Raw genomic sequence first — 13,816 nt, forward strand, 5'->3', positions numbered from 1 at the left:
ACAAACCAATTCAATAACTGTGCTAAACCATCCTGCAGTCGGGCGGGCCATCAAGAACCATAGAGAGATGTCAACTTGGAGTATTAACGGTTGGCGGCCAACCACCAACGGAACATCTATCAACTGTTGGCTGCCTTGGCATTGAGTTCCAATCACCTCCTTTTCAGCCTCTCATTTTGTCAACGGCAACCGATCCGTACCTCTGGTTTTGTTAGAAAAAAAAAACGAACGGCATCCGATCCGATCCATATCCTTCACCGTCAATTTGTCTCGTTTGCACGGCGGCACATGTAAGACGAAGCTAAAAGTCGTTGTTGAAATCCAATTGGTGGATACCACCTGTACACATGAAAGTTTGATTTGTCTTAGGTCAGTCTCAGGACACAATTTCATTGCACAGTTATCAAGATTGAGAATAGGTAATTGTACTAGTGAAGTGTCATAGGAATAAAACTCCTCTCATATCTGATGAAACTCTCCTCATAAATAATCTTGCCAAGTTAGCAAAATTACTAATACAGTATAAAATTTAAATCCCGTAAAACTTGAGACTGACCTTAAAGTACTCGTACCTGTCTGTGTGTGTATGGAAGATTAGGAGAGAGAGATTAAGGCCTGGTATGGTTTGTTTGCTTATTTTTAGCACCCGTGTTTAGATACTAATTAGAAGTATTAAACGTAGACTATTTACAAAACCTATTACATAAGTGGAGGCTAAACAACGAGACGAATCTATTAAGCCTAATTAGTTCATGATTTGACAATGTATTGCTACCGTAAATATTTGCTAATGATGGATTAATTAGGCTTAATTAGGATTAATAGATTCGTCTCGTCGTTTAGCCTCCACTTATATAATGAGTTTTGTAAATAGTCTACATTTAATACTTCTAATTAGTATCTAAATATTCGATGTGACACGTGATAAAAATAACCAAACGGACCTGAACATACAGTGTGCGGATCGGCGGCCTGATGCTCAATCCACTTCCCAACCATCTCCTACACATACCACCTCCTTGGGGTAGGCAGCTCAATGCTGCTGCGTTCCCACCAACCCATTCCAATCCAACTTGACATTACAATATGATACTAGTACAGTAGTAGAAATGCTCTTGGTTTGTGTAGCTGTGGTCGTACGTGTCTAATGATCCAAATTATATATTCAGTTGCAGTTCCAATCCAACCCAACCCCGACGGGGGAGAGCACAGAGTAGACTGTTCAGTCTGTCTGCACTCTGCACTGCACCCTGGAGCCAGCGAGAGGCAAGGCAGATCGATCCCATCTCTTCTTCGCCGGCAGCCCAGCCGGCAAGCGATGGAGATGCGGCCTAGCGCCGCCATCTGCGCGCTCCTGCTGAGCCTCCTCCCTGCCTGCCTCGCCTTCCCGCTATGCACCGACGCAAGTCAGTTCTTTTACTTCTTCTCCTTTTTCTTCTTCGCCTGCTCAACAGTTATGGATTGCAGAGGCGCCGGTGCTGCTCAACACCACGCTCAAATTCTGCGCCTCCGCCCCCGCCAACAGCAGCAGCTGCTGCGACGCCGCTGCTGACGCCGCGCTCAGCGCCCAGTTCGACGCCATGAAAGTCTCCGACGCCGCCTGCGCCGCCCTCCTCAAGTCCATCCTCTGCGCTGTGAGCATCCCTCCTCCTCCTACTCCTCTCCTATTCTTGTCCCTAGCTCGCTACTTTTACTTTTATTTACAGCGTCACGCAAACCGCCCTTCTTTTTATTTACTACTAGGAGGTTTCTCTTCAGTTGGATTTGTTACTTTGCCCCTTGCTGATGCTGCTATTAGTCACCTTCGCACCTAGTGGCAATTAACAGATTTTTTACCGCGGAAATGACATACTTACTTCACAAAAAGAACTTTGCTGAGTGCAAAATGGTTGCTATAAAATTAACTGAAATGAAAAATAAATACTTCAGCAGTATCATACACAAAACTACCTAAGAGTACTGTACAATTCTGGGTAGCGTAGCATCTTTCCGATTAATTGAGTTTGGTTGCCAATACCCTCCGCAACTGAAATTTAGATGTCTCACTCAAAGGGGAAAAGGGGGGCAAAAGATATTTAGATGTCAATACACTGGATTGAATTGAACAACTCCCCTTGCAGAAATGCAGTCCATATTCTGCTGACTTGTTCGACGCCGGGCCAAAGATTCGGACGATTCCCTTCCTCTGCAACTCCACCTCCTCAGCAACTTCTGCTCAGTCCAAGGAAACCACTCAGGACTACTGCAAGCTTGTCTGGGAAACTTGCAAGGATGTCAAGATAACGAACTCTCCCTTTCAACCTCCCCTGCAAGGCAGTGCACCGCCTCCAAGCTCATCGTCGAAGCTTACTGATGCCTGGCAGTCTGAAAATGACTTCTGTACCTCTTTTGGTGGTGCGCCCAGTGATCAGTCCGTATGCTTTAGTGGCAACACGGTTTCATTCAACGCCACACAGCCTTCGCCCGCTCCTAAAGGGATATGCCTGGAGAGGATTGGTGACGGATCCTACCTTAACATGGCTCCTCACCCTGATGGATCAAATAGGGTTTTCTTGGGCAGCCAAGCTGGCAAGATATGGCTGGCAACTGTACCTGAGCAGGGATCGGGGGGTTCCCTGCAATTCGAAGAAGCAAGCCCATTCGCTGATCTGACTGATCAGGTGCACTTTGATTCAGCCTTTGGACTCATGGGTATGGCGTTCCATCCGGACTTTGCAACCAATGGCCGTTTCTTTGCCTCTTACAACTGTGATAGGACAAAGTCGCCCAGCTGTACGGGAAGATGCTCTTGCAATTCTGATGTGGGCTGTGATCCCACAAAGCTCGGTACCGACAATGGTGCTCAACCATGCCAGTATCAAGTGGTTGTATCAGAATATTCAGCCAAAGGGTCCTCGGCAAATGTTTCTGAGGTTCGCTAAGCTCAACATGCTCTTCCATTCATGTCTTGTCTTGGTATTCCCTGAACCTCATCCGCTCACATTATTCTTTAACCGTTTTCTGTTAGGCAACGTCTGCTGATCCATCTGAAGTTAGAAGGATTTTTACCATGGGGCTACCTTATACATCTCAACATGGAGGCCAGGTACTCTTTGGACCTGATGGATACCTCTACCTCATGATGGGGGATGGTGGAGGAAAGGGAGATCCTTTTAATTTCGCTCAGAACAAGAAGTCACTTTTGGGCAAAATTATGAGGCTTGACATCGACAATACACCGAGTAAGTCTTCGAGCCTTTATGCCGTTTGCCTTCTTATTCAAATTGATATTCTTTGTTGCTTTGCTCAAATTAGAATTCCAACTTTTACCACTCTCCGTTAGCCCCTTCGGCTTCCATGGTTACATCTCCATAAACTGCTCCTGGGTTTCCTCTTAGTTAGTTTACATGAAAACTTTGGCATCAGCACTAAAGGACAAAATGGTATTCCTGGGTCCTAGCCACCAAACGCAACCATCACCTCCAGTGGGAGTGTGAGTCTATTCCAATGATGCATCTATTTTTGGCTTTTAGTATTAGGATTAGTCAAAGATGCTAGATGAGACTAGGATCTTCTGATTGGCAGCATTATTAGCTATCTTTCGTATTTAACTCTAGTCAGAAGGTTGAGGTTATAAAATCTTGGAGGCATTTGTCACTTGTACTGCAACAATTCAGCCTATAAATTATGGCTAATTGGTTACTTTTGCATTCCATCACAATTTTTTTTCTTTTTTGGGTATCAAGAGCAGCATCATGAACATGATCTGACAATTTTGTTCTAAGATTTCTGTTTTTTTATTCACTTTTCAGGAGCGAGTGAAATCAGTAACACAAGTTTATGGGGGAATTATTCTATTCCAAAAGATAACCCATATGCTGATGATAGCGAGTTACAACCAGAAATTTGGGCATTGGGTCTTAGAAATCCGTGGAGATGCAGCTTTGATTCTGAGAGGCCTTCTTACTTCTACTGTGGAGATGTTGGGCAGGTACCATTCAAGACCATATGTAGTCAATGTTTAACTTGCCAGCTGCTAATTTTGAGTTGCTTCGTTAGTTTAAAACCCCTGCGTGCTCAGGCTTAGGGATTCGTTGCTTATAGTCATCGTTAGGGAACTGAATATGCGTACTTTGTTTGAAAACAACAGTTAATTTGAGTTTGGACCTTAACCGTGTAGGATCAATATGAAGAGGTAGATTTGATCTCGAAAGGTGGAAACTACGGATGGCGTGCGCTCGAGGGTCCACTTGTTTACCATCCAGCATGGGCACCTGGAGGGAACACGTCACTCGACTCCATAAACGCCATCCCTCCTATCATGGGTTACAGCCATTCTGATGTGAATAAGAACATTGGATCCGCATCAATCATGGGAGGTTATGTCTATAGAGGGTCCGCTGATCCCTGCTTGTATGGAAGGTATAATCAATCATCGCTCATCCAAAATATTACTATCTCAATGCATAGATAGGCTTGTGTTCATCTGGGACTCCTTTTGTGCAGCTCAATCCTTGAAAGTTGAAACTTCACTTTTAAGGTGTATCTGTTAATGTGTTTTCAGGTACTTGTACGGCGACCTGTATGCTTCCGCCATGTGGACCGGCACAGAGACCCCGGAGAGCAGCGGGAACTACACCTCCAATCTGATTCCCTTCAGCTGCTCCAAGGATTCTCCAATACCCTGTGACACAGCTGCTGGGAGCCCTCTCCCGTCGCTTGGCTACGTATACTCCTTTGGTGAGGACAACAGCAAGGACATCTATGTGCTGGCGAGCAAAGGCGTCTACCGAGTCGTCAGGCCCAGCCTCTGCAGTTATACTTGCCCAACGGAGAAACCCGCGACGAAAAATGGGACGACGCCTGCTGGTCCTTCATCGAAGGCACCAGCCACAGCACTGGGCAACCAGATGGGAGTGCTCTTGCTGTCTATTATAATGTTTTGGGTTTTGATGAGATAGAATCCTGCTGAGTCAGTCATGTGCAAGGATTATGGATGGATGGTACGTTCCATACGTTAGGAAGAAATCGAAATAATAATGTTTCAGCTAGGGATCCTCTGTGATATACATGTATAGCATATGAGTGTCAGCCTGATCGACTATGGTAAAACCTGCAGGTTGCTCTAGGGTGTTCAGTTGTTTGCAAGGAAAACAGAGAAGGGTGAAATTAACTTTATTCATGTATATATGTCACTGGAGACTTTATTCCATGATCACACCACATAGGGTGATCTGCAGTTCCTGGTGGGGATGCTGCTGCAGTAGCTTGGGTCCATGTTGCAGATGGAGGGCAGGGTCTTTGCCATCTCCATCACCTTGCTCATCATCTGATGATGATCGGAGCCCGGCAGACCGCCGCGCTGCAGCTCCTCGACCGTGCTGCGGATCGCCCTGCACCTGCAGCTGGGTGGCATCTGCTCCAGCTGCTCGCAGCAGCGCAGCCGCAGCCGCCGGCAGCTGCTCATCCGCCATTTCCAGGGCCAGGTGATGGGCATCGCCGACGCCGTGCACTGCTGCTTCAGGTAGTCCCTGCACGCGTCCATGGTCTGCCCTTCCTGGCACTGCTTCTCCTCCACCTGTGCGTGTGCGGCGCCGATGATCGAACTGGCGAGGGCGAGGAGCGCGAGGAGGAAGGAGGTCTTCCTCATGTTGCCCATGCTGTATTGCTGAATCAGCAAGCGACGAGGGGGTTGTGTGTTTCTGTTCAGGCCTTCAGGGTGAAGATGCATACAAAGACAAGACAAAGGTGAGATGAGATGAGGCTACCTTTTGATGGTTTTTTTCAGCAAGCACTTGCTTCTATCGTCTGTATACATTGTACATGATCATGAACTGCTTGGCCCTTATGCCAGGTGTCAGTGCAAATGGTGATGGTTGAATGATCATCATCAGAACCACCTTGGAATTACGCGGCACAGGTAGTACCGTGCAAGCTAAAGCTCTCTATATAGGCGACGATGTTTCGTGTACTGAATCTGTTCTCTTTTGGTTGATATGTTTGTTATAAGTAGAACTCTGTCCGTTCCAAATTGTACGTCAGTTTATAGATATTATTATGCATCTGGATATCCAGAGGTATAATAATATTACCGGTTATTTTAGCTTCTCTAGATACACCTGTAGATTTAGAAAAACTTAAACGACTTATATTTTGAAACAGAGGGATATGATTAGCGACTTTATTTATTAGACTAAGTAGAGTTGCGTATCTAATAAATGCAGAAGCTGGGATCATTAAAAAAAAGTTTGCTTTGCCGGCAAAATCAAAATAAACTAAGTAGTGGGAGTACGGCCAAAACAAAAGGGAGCGTTAAAAACGTTGACACGTCAACCACCCGCGCTGCCCCACTACTAAAGCAAAGTACCCCGCTGCCGCCCCCTGCTGTTCTGAGTCGCTGCCCGCTGGGCCCCACACCCACACCCACATCCATCGCCGGCGATGAAGCCCCTCCTCTCCCAGTCCCTCCACGCCGCCGTCGACCGCCGCTGGCTGCTCCCCCTCGCCGTCGGCTCCGCCCTCTCGCTCCTCCTCCTCGTCGCCCTCACCACCTTCCCCCTCCCGTTCCCCTCCTCTTCCTCCTCCACGCCATCCTCCGCCCTCTTCGTCGAGCACAAGCTCTCCCCCACCCCGCCGTCCCCCGCCGGCGCCTCGCTGCCCCGCATCGCCTTCCTCATCTCCGGCTCCGCCAAAGACGCCTCCGCGCTCCGCCGCGTCCTCCTCGCGCTCTACCACCCCAGGAACCGCTACATCCTGCACCTCGATGCCGAGGCCCCCGACTCCGACCGGAGGGACCTCGCCGCCGCCCTCGCCGCCCACCCCGTCATCGCCGCAGCGGACAACGTCCGCGTCGTCGACCGCGCCAACCTCATCACCTACCGCGGGCCCACCATGGTCGCCAACACGCTCCACGCCGCCGCCGCCTTCCTCTGGGGCCACGCCGGCGACGGCGGCTCAGACTGGGACTGGTTCATCAACCTCTCCGCCTCCGATTACCCGCTCGTCACGCAGGATGGTAAAGGGCCTTTCTTTCTCTTCATCTGATTTATGATCCACCGAACCCGCCCGCCTTGGATTGTTGGATTGCAAATGTAACTCTCAAGCTTGCTGCTGCAGATCTGATACATGTCTTCTCCAAGCTGCCGCGTGATCTCAACTTCATTGACCACACTAGCGACATCGGATGGAAGGAGTACGAGCTTCCTAGCTTGCTTAATATTGTGTCCGCTGACCACTGTGGATGCTGACTGGGGCCAATTGCCTACCTTGTTGTTTGTCATGGTGTATAGGTTTCAGAGGGCCAAGCCCGTGATCATTGACCCTGGTCTCTACATGAAGAAGAAGGCCGATGTGTTCTGGATACCACAGAGGCGGAGCGTGCCCACAGCCTTCAAGCTCTTCACTGGTATGTATGTTCTATTGTTCTCAACTGATATGACCTACTAGCCAAAAGATTCACATTCAACCGTTAACCCATCAAATTGTGTAGAATTCGCCAGGCATTTGTGCAGATTAGTATAGCTCATAACTTATGCTTGCAATTGTTGTTCCCGGCTAGATCTGTTGATTTGCTCTTGCCAAGGTTGTAGGACAAAATTCATTTTTTTTACAATTGAAATGTGATGTCAAAGCTTCAAGCTATACACTCATGGATCCCTGAAGCAGTGCTGGTCATTTCTAGTTGTGGTGACCAGTTCAAAATTTGGATGCGTGAATTGATACAGGGGTCAGGGGTTGTCACCAACTTCAATTAATCTTTAGTATGATAATTTTCAGCTGTCAGTTTACCTTAGGTATTCTGCAAAATACTGCACACAGCAGATGCACTGTATTTCTAGTTCGTCATTTATATATTGTATATTGCATTATTGCGGAAACTCTCCTTGGTAACATTACTCTCCTTTCATATGTAATCTTGTTTTGTGTGATCTGATTGCTGTAACAAGCATTTGGGATTCTGTTTGTTTGTTGCCTGTAGTAGGCAAACTTTGCATGCCAAATCATTTAATATAAAGATGAGCTCGTGTTTTACAGTTTTGGAAACCAATCTTCGCATCTCAGGCTTGCCTACTGCATATACTGGCTGTCATTAATTTGAAAGCCTATCTTTGTCTTCTGTGTCAGTTACTAAGTCAGAAACTGTGTCAACAAACTTGCCATAAAAGTATAGTTTTTCATTAATGTGGTGGTCTACTATTTCACATCCATCGTCCATCACGCTTTTAATAGCATGGAATTAATTGATTCCAGATTCTTAAATAGTGACTACAACTCAGTTATAACTTATAAGTACTTAGGTTCAAGCCGCTTAAACAGATAACTACAAGATGCAAAAATGCAGAGCTTACCTCTGCAATGAAGACAAGTTGCAGTATTCATCACTACCAAGAAACAATTGCTTTCTTTTGAAACTACCACCTAAGAAATTCTTTGGCATGCTTTATTCGTTTGAGCTTTTGAGGAATAAGTATCATGTAGATGTAGAGGCAGCTGATGATGAAATGGCATTGCAGGTTCCGCTTGGATGGCACTGTCTAGGCCCTTTGTGGAATACTGCATATGGGGCTGGGACAACCTACCTCGCACAGTGCTCATGTACTACTCCAATTTCATCTCCTCGCCAGAAGGCTATTTCCACACCGTGGTCTGCAACGCTGAGGAATTCAAGAACACGACCGTGAACCACGACCTGCACTACATCTCGTGGGACAACCCTCCGAAGCAGCATCCGCACTACCTGACGGTGGAAGACTTGGACAGGATGGTCGCTAGCGATGCGCCGTTCGCTCGGAAGTTCCACGCAGACGACCCTGTGCTAGACAGGATAGACGGGGAGATCCTGTCCCGCAGCGTGGACATGCCGACCCCTGGAGGCTGGTGCGCAGGAACGCGAGAGAATGGGAGCGACCCTTGCTCGGTGATAGGTGACACCAGCCTCCTTCGGCCTGGGCGTGGAGCGGTGCGCCTGCAGCGGCTGATGACGTCGCTGCTGTCAGAGGAGAAGTTCCACCCAAGGCAGTGCAAGTAGCGTGTTGCCTCTGCCCCAAATCTGAGCTATATATGGTTGTTTGTTCTACACACGCATGGACTGCTGCTGCTGCTGCTGGCGTTGCATACATACTCTAGTTGTTCTGACTTGTAACAGGTCGTCGCCGTTTTGTGAGGCAGCTGCCGTTTAACCTGTGCCATGTTGCTGATGTACTTCCACATTAGTTAGCTCATCTGTAGAGCCTGTTGTGTCGTATCTCCACATGTAGTAGGTATGAGTATGAACCTGGACACCTGGTGATGAATATATTTCCAAGGATAGTGTTGTTGGTTTTTGAGGTGCAATATTGATTTCCACGTGCCTTTGGGCCTATTTAGTTCCCCCAAAATCCCAACTTTGGCACTATACAAAAAAAAGATTCTCGATCACATCAAACTTGCGGTACATGCATGGAGTAGTAAATGTAGACGAAATCAAAAACTAATTGCACAGTTTTGTTGTACTTTGTGAGACAAATCTTTTGAGCCTAATTAGTCAATATTTGGATAATAATTCACAAATACAAACGAAATGCTACAGTTACGCATTTATGACAAAATGCAAACTTTGCCACTCTCAATTTGGAAACTAAACAAGGCTTTTGGCATGTTGGTTTCTTCTCTGCTCTGGGATGTTAAGCCATTCTCAGCTGCTTCGTCTGCACCGTGGAGGTCCGGGTCGAGGTGATGTTCCATGTTGAATGTGGTGTAAGACTTGGTCAGCTGAGCTTTGCTTATTACTCCAGGTACGTGCAATTGCGTCAACAAGGCCGGTCATCCAATCCAAGGTAACTAGTAATCAACAACGCGGTAGAGGAGAATAGTGTCTAGTCGTCTGGTCAATGGATGGACCAACAACGGACGGCTCTGATCCCTCCTCTCCCTTGTGTGCACGCAGCAGGGCTTGGCATCTACTAGAACCCTTGACATTCTAATCTCAAGGAGAAAGAGAGACCTGGATTATTATTACTTTACTGATAATCCGTAGCAGGGCAGGCGTACATAGTAAAGACCACCACTTCCTTGTTCACAAAGCCTAAGACATTTTCTTCCTCTTGGTTCTCTGCCTCTTCCTTCCTTCCTTCTCAGGGGGCGGTCCTGGTCTGGTCGATCGGAATTACTACTTAATTCGGAACCGGAGAAGAAGAAGAAGAAGATAAGGATCATCCATGGCGCAGGCGGCGGAGGGAGGTCTGATCTACGGCATGGTGGCGCGGGGCACGGTGGTGGTGGCGGAGCACACGTCCTACACGGGCAACTTCCGGGACATCGCCGCCCAGTGCCTGCACCGCCTGCCGGCGGGGAACAACCGCTTCACCTACACCTGCGACAACCACACCTTCAACTTCCTCGTCACCGACGGATACGGTATACTATGCCTTCTCTGCTCTGCTACATGCTTAATCTTGATCTGTTTTGCTCTGCTTAAGTTCCAATCTCAAATTCTACTCTGTTCCATTCCAGTAGAATACACCGTTTCTTTCCTGCTAGATTGAGTTGAAAATTAAATATAGTATAATACACCGCTATCATGTACTTATATATTAGGATATCCTTTGGATTATTAGCTATGCCTCTTGTTTATCCTTTGGACTCTGTCTACTATGGCTGCCTGTGCAACCACTCTGCTGGTTTATACCATACTATAATATAACAAATTCTTTCGGTTGGATTGTAAACTTCAATTAGAGAACTAGCTGCTGGCTGTATCCTGATGATCATACGAGTGCTTTTGCTGCACTTTCTGGATCAATAGGTTGTAGTAGTTTAGCTTACACCGATATTCAGAGTCGCAGTTGCTCCAATTCAGAAGAAACATTCAGTCAGAATCATCAGCACTCAGAAGAGGAGTTTGAATTGGTCTGTTCTTGGAGACTTTTGATCCTGGCGTACTAGGATTTCCTTAGCAATATATATGTATAAATTCTCCCAATTTGACAATAATCTATTGCTCTCTGATGCCAATCTTGTCCACTGTTATATTCCTTGTCTCCATGCCAAGTTACCCCCCTAGTCCCGTCATACATACAATACATTTTTTTCGAAACGAACCGGACAGTAGAGTTGCCGATTATATTAAAAATAAGAAGGTCTAGACTGGATGCTTACAAAGCACCAATAGGTGCAAAGAAGATAAAAAAAAACTAATTACAACCCTTTGTAGGGAATGTATTAACAGTGTTCATACATACAATACATTATCTGCTACTGAAAGCACAAGTGTGTGATTATTGCAACACAAAAGCAATAGCATCCAACTGACTTGACTGAAGCATCGAAATGAATCGCAGCATACTGCGTTGTTGCGACCGAATCAGCTGGACGGCAGATTCCTATGGCCTTCCTGGAGATGATCAAGGAAGATTTCAACAAGAGATACGCAGGGGGCAAAGCAGCCACAGCTACAGCTAACAGCCTCAGCCGAGATTTCGGGTAACAACGACAATGCTTTCCATCTATGTATCTGCAACTGCAAATTTCACTGGCGTGCATGGCAGGCCGAGGCTTCGAGATCAGATGCAGTACTGTACGGATCACCCAGAGGAGGTGAGCAGGCTGTCCAAAGTGAAAGCTCAGGTGGATCAAGTGAAAGGCATCATGATGGAAAACATTGACAAGGTCATCGATCGCGGAGAGCAGATCGATGGGCTCGTCACAAGGACGGAGCAGCTGCACGACCAGGTCTGTGTCTGTTGCGAGTTCCTAGCTAGCTACCTCTGGCGCATCTTAACAATTAACATGCTGCTGCTGCTGCTGCCTTGCAGGCTGCTGATTTCAGGCAGCAAGGTGCGCGGGTGCGTCGCAAGATGTGGTACCAGAACATGAAGATGAAGCTCATCGTCCTCGGCATCGTCGTCGCGCTCATCCTCATCATAATCCTCTCAGTTTGCCATGGCATTTGCAAGTGATCTGATCCATTCAGCCTTTATTAGTTCATTAGTTAGAATGTTTTGGATTCGGGGGGGTGCTGGTGGACTGTACAGGTTGGTTGAGCTTCCACTCGACAATGCATGTGTTAACCACATCAACTCCAATCATCATTACTAGTATTTTCTTGATTATTCAAACCAGTATAGGTTTTGCGCATGGGTGGGTGTAATAACAACGTGATATACGAAAAGAAATATACAAGAACAGGGAGGTTACAAATCCTCCAAAGATTTCACTTTCCGTTTGGATGGATTTTGTGGCCCTCTTTACCCTAACTCTCTCCCAAGCAAAAGAACAAGCATTGTATACTCTTGAGTTGGAAAAGAGTTCTAAATAGCGTTCTAAATAGCGGGCTAAGAGCAACTCCAAGAGTATCTAAAAGATTCTTCCCCAAAACTATGTATTGGGGGTTCTCCCAAAAAAAAATTTCCCCCCAAAAACATATCAGTCCACAGCAGATCGCTAATAAATAGCCCCTAATATTTCAAACCCAGACCACATCATCGTATTGGGCCCATCGGAAGGGACACGCGGGCGTGCGGGAATCAGGATTGGGGGAGGAACGTCAACGCTAAAATATACGCGGTGGCAGGCTGTTTTTTAGCGTCGCTAAAAAATTGGGGAAGGTTTAGGTGGATTGTTGGAGTTCATTTTTTCTCTCTTTTTTCCTAAAAAAGATATTGGGGGTAAGATTAGCAGCCTCTTGGAGTTGCTCTAAGGAGAGTTAGCAGCTGGACTCTAAAATAGCTAATAGCGGACTAAAAATATCCATATTTCAACCCCTTGGAATATTCACGTCGGGAAATAAGAGCTTGTAGCTGAAAAAATTGTAGTACCAGATGGACTGAAGGAACTAGAGCAGCTTGGTAGCTAGTTAGGCCCTCTTTGGCACGGTTTATTTCGACTTTGGCTTCGTCTATTTCACGCAAATTGAGGTACTGTAGCGTGAAGCCGTTTTGTAAACCGGGATTAAAATGAACTAAAAGTCGGGTGAAGTCAGTTTTTTTAGCTTCACCGGCTTTGGCTTCACTGGTGAAGCCGTTTTGGGATAAGCCATGCCAAAGGGGGCCTTAGTAGCTGCCTTGTTATTATCACTTACGGCAATTACGTCTTTTAAAAAAATCGGGCGGGTTAAGTATTGATGTTGCAACTATTTTTTCGGCATGTTTCATAGTGAATGTTGTATGGAACATAGTGTTCATGTTGCGGTGGGAATTTTCTATCCCAGAGTCGAACGACGTAGTCATTTTTTCGTATATTCCTCGATGTTGTAACTATATATTTTCGATGTTATAGTTATTTTGTTTTGATGTTGCAACGGAGTATTACCATCGGACGTCCGGGCGCTAGCAGTGCCGTATCATTTATTACTCTCCATGCATATAGTAAGAACAAAGATAGATGCAATTACAAACCAAGTACGTACGTTGCCATATATAATAAACACGCATGCAATGCATGATGACCTTAGCTTATTAATAACCTGTCACACTAGGATTTCTATATATGGCGACGATGGATTATTGGATGAGCAGCACGCCACATGGTGTGCGGCCATGCACGTACGCATCACGGGTGAAGGCAGCCACCTCCGCCGCCGCCGCTGCCACCGAGCCCGCCGCCGCCACCGAGGCCTCCTCCGCTGCCGCCGCCAAGACCTCCACCACCAAGTCCGCCTAGGCCGCCGCCGCCACCAAGCGGCCCACCAAGGCCTCCGACTCCGCCGCCAGCGCCCCCAAGCGGCCCAAATCCTCCGAGTCCGCCGACGCCACCAACACCACCAAGGCCACCGGCAACGCCTCCGAGCGCGCCGCCGATGCCCCCGACGGCTCCGCCTAGGCCGCCAACGCCACCGGCGCCAGCGAAGCCTCCGACGCCA

The 13,816-nt window shown here is 47.1% G+C and overlaps 4 protein-coding genes across 4 annotated transcripts; 3 read left to right on the plus strand and 1 right to left on the minus strand.

Annotated features, from left to right (window-relative positions):
* The first annotated feature begins 1,063 nt into the window (after window positions 1-1,063).
* On the plus strand, window positions 1,064-5,167 carry LOC101758900 (HIPL1 protein). Its single transcript, XM_004963285.4, has 7 exons — window positions 1,064-1,406; window positions 1,468-1,634; window positions 2,121-2,912; window positions 3,008-3,221; window positions 3,792-3,970; window positions 4,160-4,401; window positions 4,544-5,167. The coding sequence occupies exons 1-7, from the start codon at window positions 1,148-1,150 to the stop codon at window positions 4,938-4,940; spliced, it is 2,250 nt and encodes a 749-aa protein (XP_004963342.1). The 5' UTR covers window positions 1,064-1,147; the 3' UTR covers window positions 4,941-5,167.
* Window positions 5,141-5,838, minus strand: LOC101758492 (hordoindoline-A-like). The gene has a single exon (XM_004963284.3). It carries the CDS (start codon window positions 5,708-5,710, stop codon window positions 5,195-5,197), a length of 516 nt encoding a protein of 171 aa, XP_004963341.1. The 5' UTR covers window positions 5,711-5,838; the 3' UTR covers window positions 5,141-5,194.
* Window positions 5,839-6,389: 551 nt separating this feature from the next.
* Window positions 6,390-9,312, plus strand: LOC101759299 (beta-glucuronosyltransferase GlcAT14B). The gene is made up of 4 exons (XM_004963286.2): window positions 6,390-6,994; window positions 7,096-7,171; window positions 7,269-7,384; window positions 8,493-9,312. Exons 1-4 carry the CDS (start codon window positions 6,421-6,423, stop codon window positions 9,005-9,007), a joined length of 1,281 nt encoding a protein of 426 aa, XP_004963343.1. The 5' UTR covers window positions 6,390-6,420; the 3' UTR covers window positions 9,008-9,312.
* Window positions 9,313-9,854: 542 nt separating this feature from the next.
* LOC101759708 (vesicle-associated membrane protein 721) lies at window positions 9,855-12,177 on the plus strand. The gene is made up of 4 exons (XM_004963287.3): window positions 9,855-10,374; window positions 11,298-11,439; window positions 11,505-11,688; window positions 11,772-12,177. The coding sequence occupies exons 1-4, from the start codon at window positions 10,176-10,178 to the stop codon at window positions 11,913-11,915; spliced, it is 669 nt and encodes a 222-aa protein (XP_004963344.1). The 5' UTR covers window positions 9,855-10,175; the 3' UTR covers window positions 11,916-12,177.
* Window positions 12,178-13,816: the final 1,639 nt, after the last annotated feature.

Source organism: Setaria italica, chromosome III (genome assembly GCF_000263155.2).
Source record: "Setaria italica strain Yugu1 chromosome III, Setaria_italica_v2.0, whole genome shotgun sequence".
Lineage (NCBI taxonomy): Eukaryota > Viridiplantae > Streptophyta > Magnoliopsida > Poales > Poaceae > Setaria > Setaria italica.